Source organism: Rhamphochromis sp. 'chilingali' (genome assembly GCF_963969265.1).
Source record: "Rhamphochromis sp. 'chilingali' genome assembly, chromosome: 3".
Lineage (NCBI taxonomy): Eukaryota > Metazoa > Chordata > Actinopteri > Cichliformes > Cichlidae > Rhamphochromis > Rhamphochromis sp. 'chilingali'.
In genome coordinates this window covers 33208503-33232141 of record NC_137931.1, presented here as the reverse complement: position 1 = coordinate 33232141, position 23639 = coordinate 33208503, and the positions used below count along the sequence as shown (strand labels likewise).

General features: G+C 40.2%; 1 protein-coding gene across 2 annotated transcripts; it reads right to left on the bottom strand.

Moving 5' to 3' along the window:
• Nucleotides 1–758: 758 nt before the first annotated feature.
• On the bottom strand, nt 759–23601 carry espnla (espin like a). 2 transcript variants are annotated; one of them, XM_080878667.1, is made up of 11 exons: nt 22856–23601; nt 21039–21229; nt 17000–17186; nt 16735–16917; nt 16501–16632; nt 6091–6252; nt 5860–6001; nt 5534–5706; nt 5260–5424; nt 3117–4069; nt 759–1777 (listed from the first exon to the last, which is right to left on the bottom strand). In XM_080878667.1, the coding sequence occupies exons 1-11, from the start codon at nt 23147–23149 to the stop codon at nt 1246–1248; spliced, it is 3114 nt and encodes a 1037-aa protein (XP_080734793.1). In that variant the 5' UTR covers nt 23150–23601; the 3' UTR covers nt 759–1245. The 2 variants fall into 2 exon arrangements, with proteins under 2 accessions (XP_080734793.1, XP_080734794.1); XM_080878668.1 differs by having other exon boundaries at nt 5860–5998.
• Between the last annotated feature and the right edge of the window lie 38 nt (nt 23602–23639).

The window sequence follows — 23639 nt, the reverse complement described above, 5'->3', positions numbered from 1 at the left end:
TTAATTTTATGTCTTATGTGTTTTATTTATTTAATTTGCTGTTTTTTGTTATTCTATTGTTTTAACTTATTTTCTGTACAGCACTTTGTTCCTGTGCTGGGTATTTTAAAGTGCTTTATAAATAAAATTGGATTGGATTGGATTGGATTATCAAAGCCAGTGATGGTCCTCATTTACACAGAAAGTGTCCTATGAAGTCTGTGCCCTGACACATTGGGTTACAGCGTTAACAAGACAGGTCACTCTCAAATGATCATTTTTAAATGTGAAGAGACTTGTTTTACCAGAAATTTTGAAACATATTTGTGCCTAAACATAACCAGGCTACAAAACCAGAAGTAAAAAAAAAAACAATTAAAACGCAAAACATGAATGAAATCAATGAAAAAGGGTCTCATTCCTCTCAAATGTGTCCGTTATTGGTGTGGCAGATTCAGTCTCACCTGGGATAACTTGTGCTTAACCGGTAAAAACAGTGGCATCTGAGAAAATGGCATGACTTTAAGCCCCGCAAATCTGTCTGCGAGCATAGACCCACCCACCTGGTGGTCAAACCTTGTGTTTACACGTAACCCAATCGGAAGAAACAAATATTGTTTGTTTAAGGATGAACTGAGGTGCATCACCAAGGCTCAAAACATGGTAAGTAAGAACTTTTCAAAGCTGTTCTAGGAGATTCCAGGTCCATGTTTTTATGAGTCTCAGAAACAAGAAAAAAACATTTAAAAAGTAAGATTTTTAATGAAGGATAAGATCAGTGAAATGAATATGAAAACAATGAAAATCAATTGAGCTCTGTTAAGATTTATTTGTAAGAATGTCAGAATTGGTTTCTCTCAGACCATGGATCACTCTGAGGCTTTGTTGCAAATATTTACCACAAAATGCTCTCTTAACAAAGAACTGAACAAAAACACTTTTAGCACTCTTTTTTAACAGGGCTGGGTATCGTCTGAAACTTGATGATATTGACAATTATTTGACTGAGTTTCAATACTATTACCACAGTACCTAAATATTCTACTCTTAAAAGCATATATATTTTTTATAAACAGTAAAAATAAATAACAAAATTATAATTCAGACAAAGAAATTTACGATGAAACATTAAGTAAACAAGACTTCCGACAATTAGGTTTAAGATATCTGTGCCAACTTTACTTCATAACTGATGATGGAAATGTTTAGTTCATTAATTAGTTTGATAGCCAGCCCCGATGTTATCTAAAAATATGACACAAGTGACTACTCGAAATCAAAAATCTCTGCCTCCTTCTCTTTCCAAAAAGCAAAACTACGGTCAATATATTTACAAATTTCTTCATTACTAAAACTGGAAATGTCAGTTCCAGTGTAGAGTGTCCCCTCATCTGGCGTAGGCGTCTGCACAATGACTTTAGGGACCTGTCTAACCTCTGGGAGGCTGTGTTTTACTGTTTCTGTAGAGCATTCAGGCTGACTCAAGGTATTCCCAAAGAACTTTATTTTAATGTCCTCGAAGCCGTCCTTCCACTCACGGTTCCCAGCCTCAATGTCCTGAATGACGTCCTTATGAAAGTCCCTGACCATTTCCCAGGGGAAGCTCCCCACATGGTCGAATACCTCGAAGCACAGAAGATGCCTCATTTTCCGTTCATCGACTGGCAGGTCCAGCTCCAAGATGTGAAAGTAGCCCAGCATGAAGAGATCTAGGGTCAGGTTGTCATACTCTACAGGAACACCATCCAGACGGGGTAAGAACTGCTCTGGCGAGTAGAGGGCTTTCTGCCTTTGGAGCCTGTTGATAACACTGCAGGTTACACAACAATGTATTTGACTATCTGTCATTCACCAAGCATGAACAAGGAGATACCATATGTCCATAGTTTACCAAGCCCAAAATTATGTAATTATGTAGCATTAATATAAATGTATTTTCTGAGTACTGGTACAAAACTTATAGACACTTATTGACATAATTTGCTTAGTGATTAATAAGGTATTCTAATTCTGATTTACTGTCCTATAAATGTCCTATAAATAAAAAAAAAAGCAGAATCCAAGCCTGATATTTGGTATTTATGTTGAAAAATATTTTTTATTTGGTTTCAGGCTTAAATTTAGTTTAAGTCGAGACAGGGGAAGGGATGGGAACCAAAGCCCCAGACCACCCTCTCCCCAGCTACCTTCTCCAGCTTATCCAGGCAATCAATGAGACATTTCCAGGTCAGGGAGAATCACTCCAAAATTGTGTCAAAGGGCATCCCTAGCAAAGTCCAACACCTAACGGAAATGAGTCAGACTTATCGCCAGCAATGGGGCCATAAATCTGAAGAACCCTGAAAAAGGAAGAACCTCCAAGGGATATGTTTGACCGCCTTCTCCAAGCTCAGCTGGGAAAACCCCAATGTATCAGACTCCTTTCCCATCAGAGAGTTGACAATCCATGTCCCAAGAGCTAGTTTCAACAGGCACATTGCACCCAACCCCTATGGTATCTCTTGCAGCTGGTGAGCCCACAAGAAGGCTGGCCCATTTTGCCTCTTTGGCCCCTTAGGCTAATGCCTGGCCATTTGGTGTTCTCTCTCTCGAGCTTCGTTGCCAGGCCTGCCCAAGACAGAATTCCCCCCCCCCCCCCCCCCCACACACACACACACCCATTATACTTTGCTATATAACGTATAATAGGGTTATAATGAACCCCTCTGTAATTCTAGTTGCTAAATTAGCTTGGTTGCTTGAGCGTTAACCACACTTCTCGTGTATCATTTATACAGTATAAAGCTTCTTACAGCTGATCCCTTATTTACAAGGGGTCACCACAGATAATTTACAGATAATTTGAGTTGGCAAATCTTGACGATGCAACCCGCAACCCTAAAGGTATTTGTGTTTCCTCCTGATCTCAAACCAGTGACCTTTCGCATGTTGGGTAAATATATAAACATCTACTATGGAGGAACAGCATATATGCATTAAAAGAAAACAGATATTGTTCTTAACTCCATGATTCTGATGTGAGGTGAAAATTACAATATGATCTGACACACAAACATCCACGCAAATCTCTGATTAAGTTACTTAAAGATGTGAACAGTTTCAGTTTTCAATAGGAAGGGAAAGTCACCCCATCCTACCTTCTTATCTGCCTTGAAGGGACACTGGAAATCATATTTCTCCAGTTTCCCAGCATCTTGTTGACAGCACTTCTTTGCTTGAAGAAGTGTCCCAGGGAACTATTCATCATCTCTGACTGAGCACTCTCGATGCTACTCCTATGACCAGATCTGTCACCCATGTCTGGGTTTCCTCCACTTATCTTCCTCTCTGCTGCATCCTTGCTCTTCATTGCCACAGTGTAAGCAGATTTCTTCCAGTGGCCTAAAAACAGAACAACTATCCTCTCCTTTCTAAGACTAATGGTCTCTTGAACATCAGGAACATTTGTATCATAGTCAATACCAGAGTCACTGTTTTGATCTATTTCTGCAGCTGGATTCAGCCCTTTAACCTGCTTTCCTGACTCTGGGGCCTCAAACTGTGTGGAAGAGGTTAACATGTGAGCTTCTGAAGGTTCAGCTAACAACGACAAGTTCTGCGTTTCAAAATTTGACTTCAGAGTCCTCACAGACACTCCAAACTGATGGATTTCATCCTCGATCATCTCCCTGCGTCCCCTAGTGGAGTTCTTTCTGTCTGACGTCTGAGAAAACACTGTGATAAGCTCTGTATTGGGCATCTTGCAGTAGGGCTGGTCCGTCAGGTTGGTCATGAGTAGAGACATGCTCTTTACGATCCCCGAGATACGGCCGCACCACACAGGTAAGGGAACTTGATTTGTGAAGTTCCCAAACTGCGTGTTGACGGTGATGTTCACTATGGGGGCCGGCAGGATGTGCCTGAGCTCCTCAGCTAGACGAGCCAACTCCAACTCGTAGCCTTCACAGTTCCTCTGCAGGGAGACGTTGGCAATCTGCTGCTCCAGATAGATGAGATCACCCTCAGTCAGCAGCTCACCAGAGGGCCCCAGGATGGCATTGTGGGCTTGGGAGTACCTCCAGCTGACTTTGGCAAATCTGTTCCCGTTTTCCTGTAAAAGAAGAGGCAAACACCAGATAAACACGCAGGATGTAATTTTTACATTTTTTAAACATTTCAGAGGGTTTTGGCATGCAAGAAAAAGAGTAATGATACATTAAAACTGCAACACAGACCTCATCCAAACCTCAGAAATATGACTTGACTCACAATGTGCTATGTGTTCAGTGATTTGTTATGAGCAATTAAAAGTAAATGGGGACTGAATTTCCAAGTGTTTTTCAGATTTTCAGTAATGCAGATTTAGAGAAGCAACACAAAGAACGAGCTGCAATTTTTGCTTTTCTCATTATGTTTAGACTGTAACCATTTGTTTAGGGGAGGTTTTGTTTAAATTAGGCTTTACCTCAAATAGCAGACCTTACTACGGTTGATTATTATAGATTATTGTGGTGGTCATTTCTTGACTAAAAGCCGTTTTGTCTTTAATGCGAGAAAATAAAGCTTTCTCCACCCAGAAGTGGAGATAGCTTCTTTTGCTCAGCCAGCAGGCGGAAATTCAAAGTTGTCTGTCGATGAAGTTATTCATTTTATGTGCTCCATCTTTTCCAAGAAACACTCCAAATATTTTCCCAAATATTTGTTCATTTTTAAATGACTATTCCAAGAAACCAGAAAGGCCTTTGCCTTTGGGATTTAAATGTAAAAGAAATGGGGAAAGTGTGTGCACGAGTACCTACAAGTGTAACCCAACGGTTGGGTTACTTCCTGTTACAGAAGCTGAAATATTAAACACAACTTATACCAACCTATAACACAAAGGATTTTATAAAGAATCTAATACGTAAAGATCCACACAACATAATGACTGTTTTGCATGCAGTTGCATTCTGTATAATCTAAAAGGGCTTAGAAGTACCATTAGAAGCAAAAACTGACACTTTTTAAATACAGGACATACACTAAAGTGTTATCGACTAACTGTTTGATAAATTTTAAAAGGTTGGATTGGGGCTACAGTCTTTTGTTTCTACTTAAAAGCCAACAATTAAATGGCAATCAGGCTCATTTCCCTTTTCTCTGGAACTGCTAGTCTAAAAAGTCACATCAATCTTGGTTTACTCCCGAAATTCTCTGATTTAGTCCTACATGAAAAGCACCTTGAAGATCCGATTTGTACACAATGACTTCTTGATTAAAAGTACTAAATTGTGCCCTAATTCATCTCTCAGACAACATTACCTTTCTCCTTTGATCCTCCTCATCCAGCAGCCTGGCCTGCAGCTGTCTCACCATGACTTGCCTCTTCCATTCTGCTATGGGACAGCCTCTCTCATCATGGGTGGGCACCAGATAATCAATGTCTGACAGGTTGGCCTCCTCAGTAGGTAGGACCACCATCTTATTCTTCAGAGATACATGAAGCGGCAGAGTTCTAGCTATCAGCTTTTTATCCAAAGAAAGGAAGTGAATCTGATGACAGGATATTTAAAATAAGGAAGCCTAGAATACTTACCGCTTGTCCAGTGAAAACTCCCGATATTCCTGACTGTTTCAAAGATTTAATGGACTTCATGTCGCCAAGAAGTTTTCTTTCAGCCAGGAGGTTTGCATCAGGCAACATTGTCTTATCAGTACAGACAGTTCTCTCACTCCCAGCGGCCTTGGGTTGCTTGAAACATCTAATAACTGCAGTACAAGTCATGAGCAGTCATTTTCCCAGTCATTTTAAAGCAGATTAATATTTGAAATGACTCACTGTTACCATGAAATTGTGCAATAAATTTTTGCCTTGCTTTGCAATAAGAGCAATTAAATAAGCTCCACAGATGTTTCTCTCACCAGATGTTGTGATTTCAACCTGCTCTATTCTACTGACGGCAGTCCTCTGAGGCTGGGCAGGTGTAGATGAACCAGAAGGTAAAGAAGGTGCAAGCAGGGACTGAGGGCATCTTGCTTGTGGAGACTCCTCATTCTCATGCTGCTATTGTAAACAAATAAAAGGACTCACTGGCGTGCTCTAAGAAACCACAAAAAAAACAGAAAGCATCATAAAAACTAAACTGCGATTACCTTTAAACTGTCCATGTGTGAGTTACTGCTGTGACTGTCTGTGCATGTGTCACTCAGGCTCCCGTAGTAGTCTTCCCTGCTGTGCGGCAACACCAGGGCTGGCTTTACTTTCACCTCCTCTGCTGGAGTGGGAACCTCAATGGGCTTATCTACACTGTAGGCCTGCAAACATTTAAAATATTTAGAATAAGACTTTACTGCACTTTACTGCACTATAATTATAATCACCTTGGAAAACGTGGAAACAGAGTGTGACAAAAAGAGGTAATAAGGATTAAAAAAAGGAAAAAAACGTGGAATAATAAAGAAGCATCTCCTATATTCAGTTTGAATAAATGATTTTTTAAAATTTATTCATAATTCAAAAAAGCAAAACAAACAAACAAACAAACAGAAATAAGACAACAAACACCAAAGACAATCGAAAATTAACCGGCAATCTACAAACTTCAATATACGGGTTACTAAAAAAACAAAACACAAGTTTCTTCAACAAGGAAGCAGAATGATGCACAAACTTTACAAATACTTGTTTGTCCTTATACTTGCACTTACAGAACTGCAGCTTCCTTTAGCTGCTTTTGTACAATTATTTCATACTTGGAAGATATGTCACAACCACAAAATGATTCTCATTTGCAAGATGTTTTATTTACATCTGATCCATCCATCCATCCATCCGCTTATCCTTTTCAGGGTCGCGGGGGTCGCTGGAGCCTATCCCAGCTGTCATAGGGCGAGAGGCGGGGTACACCCTGGACAGGTCACCAGTCTGTGGCAGGGCCAACACACAGGGACCGACAACCATTCACAGTCACATTCACACCTAGTAGCAATTTGGATTATCCAATTAACCTATCCCCACAAGCTGCATGTCTTTGGACGGTGGGAGGAAGCCGGAGTACCCGGAGGGAACCCACGCAAACACGGGGGAGAACATGCAAACTCCACACAGACACTTGCTGTGCAGCAACAGTGCTAACCACCGTGCCAACGTGCTGCTCCACTATTTACATCTGATCTTTCTTCAAATTCTCTGAATGCTCCTTTTCTGTGGCTGTTTCTAAGTCCAGGTCCTCTTCACTTCTTTTGCCTATGGTGTGCCACAAGGCTCCTGTTTGGGGACTTTATTGTTTCTGCTGCTCCCTCTTCAGCACATTTTGATTACTGTTAAAGAAATTTCTTATCACTGCTGCATATATGGAATCCAGTTTTGTATCTCATTTAAGCCCCAGTCACACATCTTACATACGTGCTTTGACTCTATTAAAAACTGTAATGCAAATTCTAGTTCCCCTTGCCACTTTTGCTAATCAGGATCAGGAAGCTTGGTGTGACTGCTGTTTCAGCTTTTACCTTGCTTACCAAGTTGAGGTCTATTGTGTTATGCTCTGAATTGGGGATTGTTATTCATGCCTTCATTTCATTGCAATTGGATTGTTAGGATTTGAAATGACCCATCGTTACCGTTACCTCCTGCAGTTCTGCAGTTTTAGCTGTTCACATGTCACACCATGGTTAATTCTGCAGCACTGGTTCTCCACTGACTTTAGGATTTATTTTAAGATTCTGGTTATCAGATAACCGTTACATCCATACATCGCCAGCAGGTCCCTAGGATCAGGTGATTACGGCCTGCCAGCTAATAATTAAAGGAGACAGAGCTTTTGCAACAGTGACCCCTAGACTCTGAACCTCTTTCTGTCTGAGCCTGAGATCTGTGGACTCAGCTGTTTCTTTTAAAAAGTTTTAAAACTTGCTTTTGGGTAACTTTTTTGCATTTTGTTGTGAAGCCTTTGTGATTTTTAGCTTGACAGTGCTATCAATGGAATTATACATTACTTACAGGTCTAATGAACCCTGAATATTACAACTTGCTGGCCTTAATATGCTCCAAATTTCTTTTCAGCTGAAGCACACTTTTTCATGATTTTAAAATCCCTAAATGTTTAATGCATGTTTTGACTCAGGAAAGCCTCCATTCCTTTGTGTGTGCAATGGTTTCCAGAGCTGTCGTCGTTTCAAACGGCTCACAGTTTCTGAATAATGAAAAAAAAGTAAAGCAAAAAGCACACTGTGCTGCTTTTGGTTGTAATTTCCCATCAAAAGGAAACAAGTGAAGCAATATTGTTCAGCTTTACTGTCGATAAGAAGAGGGGGAAGGAGCGGGAAACTTCCAAAAGAGCTGCAGCTGTGTTTTCGGCACTTCCCTCCTGATGTATTTGATTTACTTATTTATGGCTCATAAATGCTGCTGGTTATAAGCAATGACTAAAGCTAAACACCGTGACGATAATTTTCTCCCATGAGCCATGCAAACGCCCTTAGATATTGAGTGAAAATGCTTTAAGAATTGTGAAAGACAGGAAAACATAGATGCTCTCTAGCTAAGCAATAAAGTATCAGCTCTGAAAATGACCCAAAAGTTCTGACCCTGATCACAGAGGAAGCACCAGTCAATCAGCGTCTCCAGCTAACCGATGTAGCTATTCGGCTGGATGCAGCTGTACGCTGGCCATTGTATTGAGCCTGTAATTATGAATCATGCTTACATGTGTGAGCATGAAACTGAGTTGAATAAAAAAGGAGAGGAGGACTATATGCTGGTTATTGATGCTATCATGTGAAAATACAACTATTGGACACACATGCTGACTTCTTTACAGCAAACAATTGTTTATGTACATTTTATTTACCTCTTCAGCTATGTTACTCTCAGGTTTAAACTAAAAAAGGTTGACTTTTGCAGCCATTTGACATCTGCCACTGCCCAGACTCCATGAATGACAACAGCGGCCTTTGATTGAAATTATTTTCCTACTTTTTAAAAAACCGAGATACATACGGAGTTTGATAAGTATTAATTTGAAATGACTGATGTTAATGTTAATAAAATAAGGCACGTGCTCAGTCAGAGTTCTATTTTAAACACTCACATTTTTGTCTTAGAAAATGATGAGGATCAAAGAAGTGCTTACTGCGTTATATCTTTCCTGTCATCTAAATCAGGTGACATCATGCCTGCTGTAAGATGATCCATTTTCAGAGACTTCTCTCTTCACCTCACCTGAACTGCTGCAGGTTTCCCACCATCACACTGAACTGCAGTTTGGTGGCCGTTGCATGACGTCACAAGTGCTTTTCATGCAACGAGCCTGGTTTGTCTAGTTACGTGTGACCTCATTATGGAGTAAGATTTCGTTTGAGCGAACACCACAGAAACAGATGAAAAGAGATCTCCATCAAGGAGGTTATGTGATTGGTTCAGATTGCCTGACTTAAAAAGTTACACACAGAACTTTTGCATGAGAAGTTTAATAGAAATGGAGCTTTGCCCAACTTAGAAGTAATTCACTTTTGGAGTTGATCTCGATCCAGGAATTTTTGCAAGGATTTTTTTAATATTGCGAAATGAGGCAAAATTGTACTTTCTGCATCATATCTTCACAAACACGTACCAACATACACATTTTAGTGTGGATTGTCCTTCTACACTTGACCCTGTGTGTACACTGAGCCATCTTAATTTCACCTCACATTTGCTGTGCTCGTTTTGCTTTATTGAATTTGTTGACCTATGTTACATGGAGATGGCTCTCTGTGCCTGCTTGGGGTCTTTGTTTCTATTCTGGCTTCCTCCCACAGTCCGGAGACAGGCGTGTTCAGTCAGGTTGCTGATTCTAAACTGGCCGTAGGTAGGTATGAATGTAATGTATGGCTGCTTTTCCCCAAGTGACAGCTGGGATAGGATTCAGTGCCACACGAGCCCCCTGAACTGGAAAAACTGTTAAAAAAGGACATTATTTTATTTTGTTTTAGGTTCTTTTTTTTTGTAATTTTTCAACTTTTAAGATAGATAAAAGTATATCTTAAACTGAAAGAGGAAAAGCTGGGGGAAATGGCCTTGATGTTCACAACAAAATGACACCAACTGGATCCAGGGACTCGATTCATCCATGATGTGGAGGGAAGCTATGCAGTCTCAGACTGCTTTTGTTATTACTTCTGTGTGATAGTTGTGTGTAAAGTACGACTGTAGTCTTTAATCTTAATTTACAGGAGTACATCAAACCAACCACAGAGAGGACATAATTTCTTCTCTTTGTTAGTATAGTCAAATCTTACATTTACAACAGTTTCCATTCATCATTTGTAGATAGGGGAAAAGATGATTTTCAGGTGTGTTTTTTCTTTCAGTTTGTTCTTAAATCATACACTATTTGGACAAAAGTACTGGGGACCTATGCTACATCACCTCCATTACCCCTGCAGGAACTCTTTGTACACTGTTTTTATGCTGACATTAATGCCAGAGGAGGTTTGGAAGTCTGGAGCTCTGCAGTTATTGAGTCAGAAGAGCACTGGCAACTTTTACTCTCTATGTGCCTCAGCACAATTACAGCACCATGCTTGAATTCAGTGAGCTCTTTACAAAGATCCAAATGTTTGTACAGGCAGATTGGATGGCTGCGTGCTTGATTTTATACACCTGTGGCAATGCGACTGAATTCAAAGATTAAGAGGTGTGGCTCAATACTTTTGTCCATAATACAAACTACTTAACAGGTAAATATGTCAAGTTTAGGCACAAACAGGAAATCCCAGATTACAGCAGGTTTTGGGAGCCTTTAAAGTATTAAAAATGTAGATTCAGGCAGTGTAACCAGTCACACGAGATGATTTCAATATGGGAGCAGGTTCTGTGCCAGAAAGTGTCAAAAGTGTCAGTTGTTTTAGGTTAAATATGGTTGTTGTTGTTGTTGTTGTTGTTGTTTTTTGTTGTTTTTTACAGGCTATCAAGGATATAAGTCTGCTAGGTTTTTAATTAGAATAAAAAAGGAAGTTTCTGATTATGATGTACAAATGAGCACATGAAACATTTCACAGCCTGAAGACTCGCACCAAACCAAAGAAGAAAACAAGCACATGCACGGCTGAATAGGTGGCAGCATTTCACACCGCTCCAGGCAGGCTGTCGGATGTATGGAAGCATTTAGGTCGCCTTTAATGAACCTGCATTGTCCTAATGCACTCCATACAGAATACATATCAAATTCACCTCTCAGAGGACATTATTAGTAGCCAAAACTTCAAAGCCAGGCCTAATATGCTGCTGCACGCTGTTGTGCGTTACGTCCATGAGGTGGTCCGTGCCATTTCCTCTCACGCGGCACTTTGATGTCGAGCAACACGAAATATGCTGTGACACAGCTCGGGCGGAGGAATAATCTTCCCAGAAGTTGTGCAATCCATAAATAGATAAACAACAAGCGGGCTGGGAAATGGGAAGGGGGAGCCCGATTCCTTTGTGACCTTTTTCGTAACAGTTCAGTGTCCTAAAAACTACGATGAACCCTGCATGTGTGTGTTTAATTAGATGCAGTGGCCAGAGAGCATTTGGTTTTCATCACTCCCCCATCACTACTGCCACGCATATTCAGATAGCCTAACCCTGCTTTTGGCCTGGATCTGCTCTCCTTTTTGTCGAAGACCACAAAGGCTCTGATCGCTACAGATTAGGAGCCAGGGAGTTAAGAAACAGCTACTCAATGCTGTCTCATTGTCAGACATGCAGCTCCAGTAATCTGCAGTCCCTGTGGGTCGAACCATGGGAGAGTTTAATTATTTCAGAAACACAGTTTGTGTTTAAGAAACATGTCTTGTAATTCTGCACTCTAGAATCAATCATTCAAACAACCTGCTTCCACGTGAAATATTCACAGTGATAAATTGCAACAGGGAATGTATACAGCGGCTGCACATTATACACAGACCGCTATAGTGTAAATACATGTCCACTCACATGGCAATATACTCTCAGGTTTCCTCCATGGAGGTAAATGCTTGCGAGACTACCAACTGACAGATATACTGTTTTTGGGAACATCTACAGCATTTTCTTTTTTTTTTGCATCTGCTGCAGCTACAAAAGTAATAACTGAAAGTATTTGTCTACTTAGTGCTGAAATATTGTAACTACTATTGGACATGTCTGGAAACTGCAAGATTAAAGAAAACACATCCAATTTGCAAAAATCAACAATGACAAAATAAAGTAAGGTCATGAGCCTGGAGCGTTACTCATGCCTAACCGTAACAGGCTATAACTGATCAGAAAATAGGCAAAATGCTGCCAAAACATCTGCCAGTTCGGGCCTCTCAAACGGAACATACAAAACTTTCCATTCATTTCACAAAATTAATTACTCAGCCTGTCCGCTCACTTTCCTTCAGCTCAAAGAAAAATAAGGCGCGAGTATAAAAACAAGAAAGAGAGCTTATAATATGGTGAGGGACAATGCTCATTAATTAACGACCACTTGGGTCCATCGTGTAAATGTGCCCAAATTTAACTACAGAGGCTTTTCAACTGTAGTTCCTGGCACAGAGCAACAAAGACAGAAGCACATAACATTAAAGATCACCACTCATACAGTTTACACGCACAAACAAAATCACATGAGCACAATAAAAAAAACGATTGCACTTTGACAAACAGACCAAACTAAAACTCACCGACCTTGACCTCGAGCAGTTCTCTCGGCGCACACTTCGTGGTATGACTCACACCGACTTGTGCAGCCAGGTATTGGGGCGTGCTATCTTAAGATCACCGTCCACTTGTTTGACACCATCATCAGCGTCTCTTAACAGTGGCCAAGGGCCGCCAGGTAATAAACAATAAACTCTGATCGGAGAATGCTGTTAATAATTGAGGGACCGGATAGGATGGCCGGTAATGTCACTAATGCATTGACAAACCAGCGGTCATGCTGTTACACGCAGGGAGGTATCAGCGGAAGACTTGTCAAAGCACCTGGAGCAGAGACATGCGCGTGGGTAATCAGGTGATTTTGTTTTTCCACCTGGGACGATTGAATAGAAGAGCTCATTCATCAATCAAAAATGCTCCCACCCAAACCCCTCAGACTCAGCCGACTTTCCTCTGTACAACAGCTTCATTATATTTCAAAGTATCACACGTGAACACAGATATGACTCCATTAGAAAATTATTTTGACTCAGAAGGAATAGAAGGTGAACATGGTATCAAAATGTAGGGAAAGAATTCGACCTTTCATGTGCTGTAACTTGGTCATCACAATACGACACCATATATAGAAGTTTACATCACAGACATAAAACTGATGCAGTTTATAGAACTTCTAATTGGAATTGGTTTTGCCTTTTTTCTACTTAATGTTGCGTTTTTCTTTCTCTCACTTTAAATTGGGTTCAAAGATACTACTTAGTTAAAACATAGACCTTCACATCAGTAACCAATCACACTGAAAGAAGTTGGGAGTGACGGACCAATCATATCGATCTCATAGTCAAAAAAGGGATATAACAAAACAACAATATTTTACACTCTGGCACTATGATGCCGTCCTTCTCTAAGGGGTATCAGGCCCTCCAAACTTTGAGAACCACTGCTCTGAAGCCGCCCGTGGACCCAAAACTAGCCAGCAAAATGTCCCATACAGCACCTTTTATAGCGTATATGAAAGCGCACATAAAACTGAAAAATAAATTCAGGGTTCAAAATTTTTTTGCAGTCTAAAACCAGATATATAATAGCAAAAGAAAGTCATGATACACTGGATATAATGAGTGATACACTTTATACTGACAAAAGGTATTGGGCCACACCTCTTTAGCCCATTGATGTATAAAATGAAGCACCTGGTAATGTACTCTGGCTTTACAAATAAGAACCATAGCAGTTCAGCCATGAAGTGTCAGACCATGTGAGTCACAGAGCGAGGTTTGAGATTTAGTAACTGCAGTGCTCCAAACTATCTCTGACCATTAACATCAGAACAAAAACTGTGCACCAGGAGCTTCGTTGCATGTACTTCCATGACTGAGCTGCTCCGGTAGGTTAAATGTGTTCAGCACTTTGTCCATATAGTCCATATTTTATAGAGCTGTAAAATATCTCTGCACTAGTTTCCTAATAAATATCACATTTTGCACCCAAACATTATGAGTTGGACAGACTCACAGCTCTGTTGTGCAAGAGGATAAAGTGATGTGATGAGCCCAACAAAATTCATTAAATTCTCTTTAAAGTTATTAGATTACATGTGTTTTATTTCTCAAAAGAAATGTAAAACTTTAGACGTGTGTCTTAAAAACCAAAGTGATGACTGATGAATGCTCTTTCCAAGGTTTCTAAAAATAACAAAAATCTCAAACACCAGTATCTTTGGCCTGATTGCTCTGTGTGTGTGCACGCGCGTGTGCGTGTGAAGTAAACCTCACACCGCACACTGTTTATTTGATTGCAGCTGTTGCTGAGATGCGAGATGAGGGAAGAGTAGATGACAGCGCTGAACGAGTCTGACCTCGCTGTGAGTGATCCAAACATGGCAGCGAGTCCAGATCTGCAGCGGTCACTGTCCCGCTACATTCAGGTCACTTCTCGGAAATGAGATTATCCAACTGACACTTAAGAACCGATGAAACCCGCGATCTACGTTACAAACGTAAAACACCTCCAGAAATGTAATTAAGGCACGTCTACCTGCACACCTTATCTCTGCCACAGCTGGATTTAAATCATTACATATTCTATCCTGTAAATGTTATAAAGATTTAAATCGAGTGACTGTTTGGTCGGTTGTCTGTCAGATGACCTTTTACTTCACACTGAGTCTCTGTTAGTGTATCCAATTCATAAAGTGCCAAGAAACACGATATACCATTCAGTCTGCTACCATCATTACACAGCATCCAGAGGTGACAATCATAGCACTTCCAAGCCTCTTGGAAAAAAACATGACTGACAGTCAAATGTGTGTTTGATGCCAATGACATCCTGCTCTCCAGCTCCACAAAGGGATAGAGTTGCCGGCTCCAGGCATCAGAATGGTGAAAACGCTGAAACTTAAGCTTGTGGATCCCATAACGGGCTCAGCATTTTCACCCGCGGGCCCTCCACCTGAGCCGCTGGAGAGAAGTAACTGATAGGCCCTTAGTTGGCGGTGGCTCGGGCTGTGTCGGACGCCACAGCAGCCCTGCGCTAATTAGCTTCCCTTTGTTCATGGGAGGATTATTTCTTAAGAGGAGCTCGGCAGTCACGCCTCACTACTTCCCTATCATCATCCTCTTCATGTATGAGTGCTGCTCTTCTCCGCTGACTTATTCATGGATCCTATTGGCCGACAGCTAGTGGAGTTTACTCAAACTATGATAAGATCCTATCATACTGATGTTCAGAACTGGTTATAGAAGAAGACGAGATCTCGATTTCAGACACTTTTGACACTTAAGAGTCGGTCTAAAATTGATTTGGATTCGGTTTAAGCAGCACTTCAAATGGATATCCTCTGTCCTTTCTTATTTGAGAACTTTCATTCAGGTTTCAGAGCTCTCCACAGTACAGAAACAGCTTTAGTAAAGGTTACAAAGGATCTTCTTAAGCTTTCTTCCACAGCGTGTTTTTGTCCTGTCTTCCTCCCCTCACCCAAACCAGTCATAGCAGATGGCCACCCTGCTCTGAGCCTGGTTCTGCTGGAAATTTCTTCTTGTAAAAAGGGAGTTTTTTCCCTTCTCACTGTCACCAAAGCACTTGCTCCTAGGGGGTCATATAATTGTTTAGTTTTCTCTTTTTTTCTTTCTGTTATTATATATTTATATTATATACATACCGTACAATATAAAGAACCTTGGGGCAAGTGTTGTTGTGATTTGGCACTGTATAAATAAAACTGAATTAAAATGAATTGTGAATTACAGAATGCAAATTAAAAGCTATGAAATTTCAGCCTACTCATGTGACGTTATGAGTCAGTAACTCAAATTGTTCTTGTCTTCATGAAATATGCCAAAGTTATTTGAAAAAAATCACCTGATTCTGTGCATGTCAGGAGGAATGACTTACATCACAGTATTCTGAGTTGATTAACCCTAATGCAGGTAAGTGCTTCCTGCAGTGACGTCTGACTTGAACAGGCAACACCAGCAAAAACAAGGTGTCAGCTCTAAAATATTGATCAATCGCATTGAGGAGTGCGCTGCATTCCACACGAACCAAAAGAGCTAGCCTGACAGACTCATCTGTGGAAAACAAAGAAAGAAGAATACCCCCCCCCCCCCCGCCACAGTACTCACGCCATCATCTCCTGTAATGCCCTAAAGCCTTCATCCTCCACTTTCTCAGACCTCTTGAACTGAGAGCAATGTAATCAGGTTGAGTGGAAGAGAACAGCTCAGGAGAATGATAGGCTTGACCTGAATGAAATACATGTTACAAATTAAGAAAATGATTCACTGAGCTTCCAAGATCTTCCAGATGTTTGACCGTACTCGAGCTTTGATTTTCATGCCAAGGCAAACAAAGAGAGGAAACAAACAAGGGAAAACGTGCAAAATAAAATATACTGCAGGTGACAAACATCTTACGTTTCTCTCCATGGCACGGAGATATCTGGCACATTCAGCGTGTCCGTTGTACTCTGCCAAATCTGCTGCTGTGAACCCATCAATATCTTGATCTGAGGGGTTGGCTTGATGGGCCAGCAGGATCTTACAGCACTGAGAGATCAAACGAGACAAGTTTTATTAATACAATTGAGTTTATTCAGGCATAACACAAAACATAAGATATAAAAAATGTGGAAAAAAGTTAGCTCTGACCTCCAGCTCTCCATTCTCTGCAGCATCATGAAGTGGGGTCCCTCCCCAGTAATCTTTCATGACCTTTGAACCCATGTGTAGTAGCTTCTCCAAGATGCAATAGTGTCCCCTGCTGGCAGCAAAGTGCAGAGCAGTTGCTCCATCTATGTCCTGACAGGACAGGTTGATATCAGTGCAGGTCACCTGTTCAGAGTTAATTAAATACGGATCAAAGAAAGCATCAAATGTAAAAAACAGCTTCATAGATTTATGCTTCTTCACTTACCAGCCACAACGCCACAGTTTGGTGGCCCATGTGAGCAGCAGCATGCAGGCAGGTCATGCCATCATAGGCCCTCAGGTGCACATCAGCCCTGCAGTCCTTCACAAGGTACTCGACAACATGCAGGTGCCCTTCTTGGCAGGCCAGGTACAGCGGAGTAGCACCGGTAGCCGTCTGGTGGTTCACACACCTGTGCACAAACAGGTGATGGAGGTTAGCCATTAAAAAAATATATGAGCACAGGCAGATTTAAGAAGTTAAAAAGAGATATTCCACTACAGATCCAACACTTCAGGCCATGGAAATAACCAGTCTCTTTAAAAATATGCACCAAAGCCTTCTCTTGTTTGTTGGTATAGCAAATTTAACCACTGTCAGTGATTAAAACTAAGGACATATCCTTTTTATTTTTATTTTAACAGTTCATTTTTGTCTCTTTTATAAGTCTAGTTCCAATTTTTGTTCCGGTTAACAAATCATTTTGTTGTATCGTATTAGTTAGAGTTACCACAGTTACTCAGATCCATTAATAAAATACCTGAAAAAACCTACAGTGCTTTTTCCACTAAAATATCAGAGTTGTACCGTTTCAGCTTTTTTAACTGTGAGCATTTTCTCATTAAACATACAAGTTAAATAGAGTTTATGGCTTATAATTTCATCTGTTTTTATTTTTATTTGGTTTAAATTGTTTCTTTCTTTTCAGTTCAGTTTCAATTAGTTCAAAGATACATATAGGTTTGCTTATTTCATTATAGTTGCTATTGTTAAAAATGTTTTGTTAGTAGTTAAGTTAGAAATTGTTATAATGTGTAAGGTTTTTGTAAAGAGAGAAAAATCTGGTATTCATGGCCAACATGGTCTGATGTGTTCTAACAGAGCAATATCTTAATGAAATATGAAAGCACAGATAATTGAAGTATGTTTTTAATTCTGGAAATGATTAAATAAATATTTAGTTGCTGAATGTGGGTAAAACATATTAAAAATAACACCAAAAATAATGAGCACACCATGCGTGTATCTATGGATACACATCACACTGGACATCGATGTGGAAATTATGCAAAAATCTAATATAAGCAATAATGTTAAATTATGTCACAGGGGAAATTTCTTCTTTAATTTAAATCTTTTTTGGTCCTCAAAGCAGCGTTTCCACTGGTGTGCACACGGCTCTTTAACAACTGCAGGCCGAATGTGATGGACAACATGTAGCCATGTATTATTCACAGGTCACTGATGGTTACTTGTGATGCTCTAAACTCTGCCATGCATCATGCAAATTACAGTCAGACTCTATTGTAACAAGAGTATAAGGCAGGAAGAGCCACACGCGCCATTATCTGTGCCGCTGTCTCGGGTTTAGGAGATGGAAAAGTTTAATTGGAGGAAGAAGTGAGGGCTGGTGCTTATGTTTACTTACTTGTTCCTTTTGATGAGCGCAACCCAATACCGTACATCCTTTAATCATCTCAGATGTCTGTAAATGTGACCTCATGCCATAATCGAAAAAGTTATGCTCATTAAGAATTGCAGATGACTGAACTAACTTTTGTATTAGAACCTGTTTCCCTGTGTTATCATGTGTAATTCTATTTTTGTCATTTAGAGTGGTAAAGACTTTTTTTTCTATACTTGACCTTTTGTCCTTTAGCATCTGTATGAACAGGGATAAAACTGTGCAGGTAAAGAGTGGCTGCTGACAATATCACGAGCTTGGTCAAAATCTCCTGAACTTCAAACAAACATCAAACTTGACCAGATGATGGCAGAAAAGTCACCAAAGCGTTTTGGACTGACCCTCCAGCACCTTTGAGGATAATTCTGTGGGGATGCAGACAACAAATGTCGGTGTCATGGTGGCAGTAGAGGAAAAGCCAGACCAACAGCAGTTGCAGTCATAATCTGGGGACTACGAATTTCTGCACCAACTTTATTACGCTGAAGAGAAATAACAGCGCAATAGTAGTAATAATAATAATACTTTTTATCCAGTAATTTGCAGTTACTTTGTTTTCTGGTGACACAGATATTTATTGATAAGATTTTTTTAAGGGTTTGGAAGTGAGTCAGTGTAAGATCAAGTGGGACATCACTCTTAAATAGGGGTTGTTTTTTGATTATCGATTTATCGATTTATATCGATTCTAGCTTGGATAACGTGATATCGATTCATTAAAATCCTGAATCGATTTTTTTATTATAAATTTATTTTGCCTGAAACGCCAGAATCTCAGGTTACAAGTCACAAAATTTCAACCACCACCAAACAGCTAAAACAGTAAATGAGAGCAGGTACACGGATTCTGCACAAAGACGTAAACACAAAGCGTGGACGCACTAACGCATAAGAATCAGTGAGATGTCGCTTTTCTCACCCGACGGCACGGACACGGTCGCGGCTGAAAGCTGACAGCTTGCTGATTCTGATGTTTCAGCAGGTATGCGCTTTGTGTTTACCTCCTTTTTGCACTGATTCTGAAGCTGCAGGTTTTATCCCTCTCCAAACAATATTGACTGAACCAGCAGCAAAATTTCCCAGATTCAAATTGAATCGATTTGAATCAAATTGAATCGAATCGATTCGGAACCTTGTGAATCAGAATCGAATCGATTCTAGAAATCAGTGACGATACCCAGCCCTACTCTACAAAGTAAGTTCTTAAAAGAACTAATCTGCCATCTAGGGCTGCAGTGAAACAGTAAAAAATATACCTAAAATCACCTTTGTCTTATCCCATTACCTTGGTCTCAACTGATAACATATCATGAGGTGAAAAAAAGATGCGATTTTAGGGAGGAGAATTTATCTATAGAAAAGAGAACAGCAGTTCTCAGAGAACTATACTTACAGCAGACTGCTAAATAATGTGATTGTGGATGTTGCGGACATGCATCTGAAAGTACAACATCGTGAAGAAGTTCATTGTAGATTCTTTACCCAGCATGCTCTTAAGGTGTCCTTCATGTGTTGTTTCATGCAGGTTAAATAAATGGGGATGGGCAGTGAAAAATATAACTTCACTGCTAAGGACAAAAAAGAAGAAACTTTACAAACTGAAATGAAATGTTTGACGGATTGAGATTAGTTGCTCATAATGTCTACAAATACTTTATCTTCCTAATGGAGGCATGATCCAAGCTAACGCCCGCCTTTTTTAGGCTCTGTACCCAAGTGCTGTTAGGACTCCTTATGGGTAGTTCTGTGCATAAAGAAAATCCTTCATGCATTGCTGTGTAGTTGCTGTGTAGTTAACAGTTGGTCAATGCTGGACAGTTTAAGCTCTAGTTGTAAAGGTAACCAACGCTGTCACATGTCAATCAGCGTTATCCTTCACTTCCACTGGAAGCTGCATCACTCAAAACTGAAAAACGTTTAACTTAGGACTCGCTCACTTTATGACTGTTGTTCCACGGTCTCTGGCCATCGTATAACCGCTAATCTCGTTTTATGTGGATGGTATGCTTATAGATCTGTGGTGATCGCTCAGTGGCAAAGAGAAGTAGTGTTTTCAATGCTTTAAAAGAGCAAAAGTTTCTAAATTTAATACCTGCCTGATAGAAGAATGAGTCTGAAACACCACTTTTTAAACTTGCACTTAATCAGTGCTTAAGAACTTCCAATAGCAGCGGCTCAGGTGCTATTATGCTTTGTTTGGGTCCGTCAGTTACTATAGTGCCATGGAAAATAAAGCAGATCAGAAGTATCATCAAAAATTATTCTAAGGTATAACATTTCTAACTTTTAAATTTTTAACATTTTAAGTTTCTTCCTAACAGCGCTACTTGAAGTTTCACAAACTTGCAACTCTTTGCACATACTTCCAAAAACAAAATACTTACTAAACTTACTTACTAAAAACAAATGGAAAAATGGAAACGCAAAGTCAGTTAATATTAATCTAGTAAGAGGGTCCAATTCGGCCCACTGGATGGCTTTGAAAAGTGTGGATGCAGATGATTATCTTTGTACAAACATCCTCAGGCAGGCAAACAGAGCCTGTAATATTAGGAAGTGAAATTAGGGCTGTGAACTCACCCAGGTGCTTCCTGAATGAGCAGTTTCAGACAGGTGAGGTCCCCGTTGGCTGCGGCGTAGTGAGCAGGCACAGCTCCACAGTTTGTCTCCACCTTGGCCACACCGCCAACAGAAAGCAGCCACTTAATGACCTCCACACAACTGAACCGAGCCGCGAGGTGAAGGGCCGTGGCACCGGCAGCATCTCTATCCTGGAAACATTCGCAGAGATCTGATGTGGACAAAACTGAAAACCTGCTCCTCTACAGGCTCAGTAACATAAAACAAGTAAAGAGTAATTGTGTGTGCACAGGTTCTCAGTCATTCAGGTCATAGTAGCCTAAGTCCCTTACTTTCCGAGCTCCTTAGACTGAACCGTAAATGCTTTCTGTTTTTTATACGAAAAGCTGCAGGAGAGATTCTTATCTAAGAGATTTCCGATAATCAGTAAGTAAAATAGAAGCTTAAAAATCTGATCTTGCACATTCAGTTTTGAAAAACAATGTAAATAAACTTTACTCTGCTTCTACTCTGTTATACTTCCTGCAACCATCTGGGCATAATTACTGGACATGTGATACATTACCATAATGGATGTCAGCTAAGTCAAAACCATATGATGTAATCAGTCAGTAATACATCAGAATAGGTTTAAGCTTTTAGAGAATTTTTTTAAACTACTTTAACTACTGTAATTAATTCCTTTCCCTATGCTGTTACTGTTATTACTTTTTTTCCTTTATTTTTCGACCCTCAAGGAACAAAATGATTTTAATAGCTAAAATAACCAAGTGGAGTCATTAAGAGTATGTTTTTAATGTGTGTTTATTATTCCTATTCTGCTTCTTTTGCATATAACAGATATTCTAAAGTCTTCTAATTCCATTAATTATAGTTTTCAGTTATTGCCTTCAGACTATCCTTGTATGTTACGTCTTCTAAAATACATTTAACCAAATTTTAGATGAATTGATGACCGTGTAATACTTTAAAAAACAACAACTAACAATTAAATCATCATAGTTCTTTTTCATCCTTTGTTACTTTCATGTTTGTTTTAAACAAAATCTGAAATTTGGAATAGTGGAATACTGAAAACATTTAGCTTACTGAAATACCTGAAAAACAGAACTCTCAAATCTTTAATGAATAAGATGATGATGTATTTCTCACATTTTGCAATCGCCTTTTACAGAATTTAACTAAAACTTTCACCACCAGGGGGCAGAGTTTGTTTTTCCAATGGCTGTTATTTATTTATTTTTATCAGTTTCTGCATCTTTGCTGCTATTCTTTTAACTTCTGACACTTCTTTTTAGCCTTATTCTTAATTTATCAGGAGGTTTCCTTTCCTTTCCTTTGCAGGAAGTGACTTAGTGACTTACCTACTAAAATAAAGGTTCGAATGACATACTTCCACTATCTTGTGGTAAAAATTGGTATTACACACTAGTACAGTCCGGCCCTTATTCCACTTCAGCTGATATCTCTTTAAATTGTGTTTTAATCATTTACAATGTAATAATTTGTTAATTTATCATAACTCTGTAATGCCAAGTGAGTTTTTGAGAACTCTACATCATCACTGTGATTTTCCCCCAAAAAACTTTTAATAAATGTAATTTATCAAAAGGTTCAATAAACACTGCAGTTTTTAAAAAAAGAATTTTCTAACAATTACTTCTTGGTTTAGCCTTTACAGGTGTAACTACCTGCGAAAGGAATACATTAATAAATGTACTCAAGCCAGTGGAAGTCAAGTTAATTCCTTAAGTTCTCAGGATGGGTTTCACTCTCTAACTTTTTGTGCCAAGATTCCTATGAGTGGATATATTTACCTCAATGTTGCAGCCTCCTTCTTGCACAAGCCACTGCAGCTCCCGGATGTTGCCAGTAGCTGCAGCATCATGTGCTGGTGTGGCCTTGTTCGAGGCCCGGGGATCAGCACCCAGCCCAAGCTCGCTCACCAGGAACTGCAGGCAGTCCAGGCGTCCACACCTGGCTGCGTGGTGCACCGGGCCAGCACCCTGAGCATCAGTGATGCCTGGAGAGAGGTGACCAGAAGAGGCGAGCTCCTTCAGGGCTGCGAGATCTCCCGCTCGAGCTGCCTGGATGGTCCGATGAAGCACCATGCCTCGCTGCTATCAGTGGGTTATGGCACAGGCTGAACAAGCTCCCTGGAGCTCTTTCCCTTCCAGTAAAACACCATCTCACACGCACAAAGTCCCACACAACAACAAAAAAGCCCTCGTGTACTCGTTGGCTCCTCCTGAGCCGGGAAAGCGACACTCGAGCGGGAGCCAGCTGGCCAGCATAGCTGTTGGGGAGAGAGGAGGGGGTCAGAGCCGGTGAGAAAGAAAGGTAATGAAAGACGGGTGGAGGCGCAGCACTCGTGGCCTCCTGCTCTCTCTTTGAGTGGCAGTGACCATATGCTGGCACATGCACACACACTTCACTGGAGATGGGGGAGCTGAGGCAGCACGGAAACTTAAGTAATGGGAGAAGTCCGAGCCAAGGCATGGTGGATTACAATGAGAGTCATTTTTTACAACTATTTTAAAAATTAATCAAAGAGAAGGGCGACTAAGCAGCTGGTACATGTAGAATATTATAACCCACATG

What these genes read in the sequence shown, in the direction of transcription:
- espnla (XM_080878667.1), bottom strand. Translation starts at nt 23,149, where the DNA reads ATGGTGCTTCATCGGACCATCCAGGCAGCTCGAGCGGGAGATCTCGCA. An exon ending in AAGGAGGCTGCAACATTGAG is followed by an intron (nt 21,230 to 22,855) that starts GTAAATATATCC and finishes GAATGTTTCCAG; the next exon opens with GATAGAGATGCTGCCGGTGC. An exon ending in GGTTGAAATCACAACATCTG is followed by an intron (nt 5,707 to 5,859) that starts GTGAGAGAAACA and finishes CTTGTACTGCAG; the next exon opens with TTATTAGATGTTTCAAGCAA.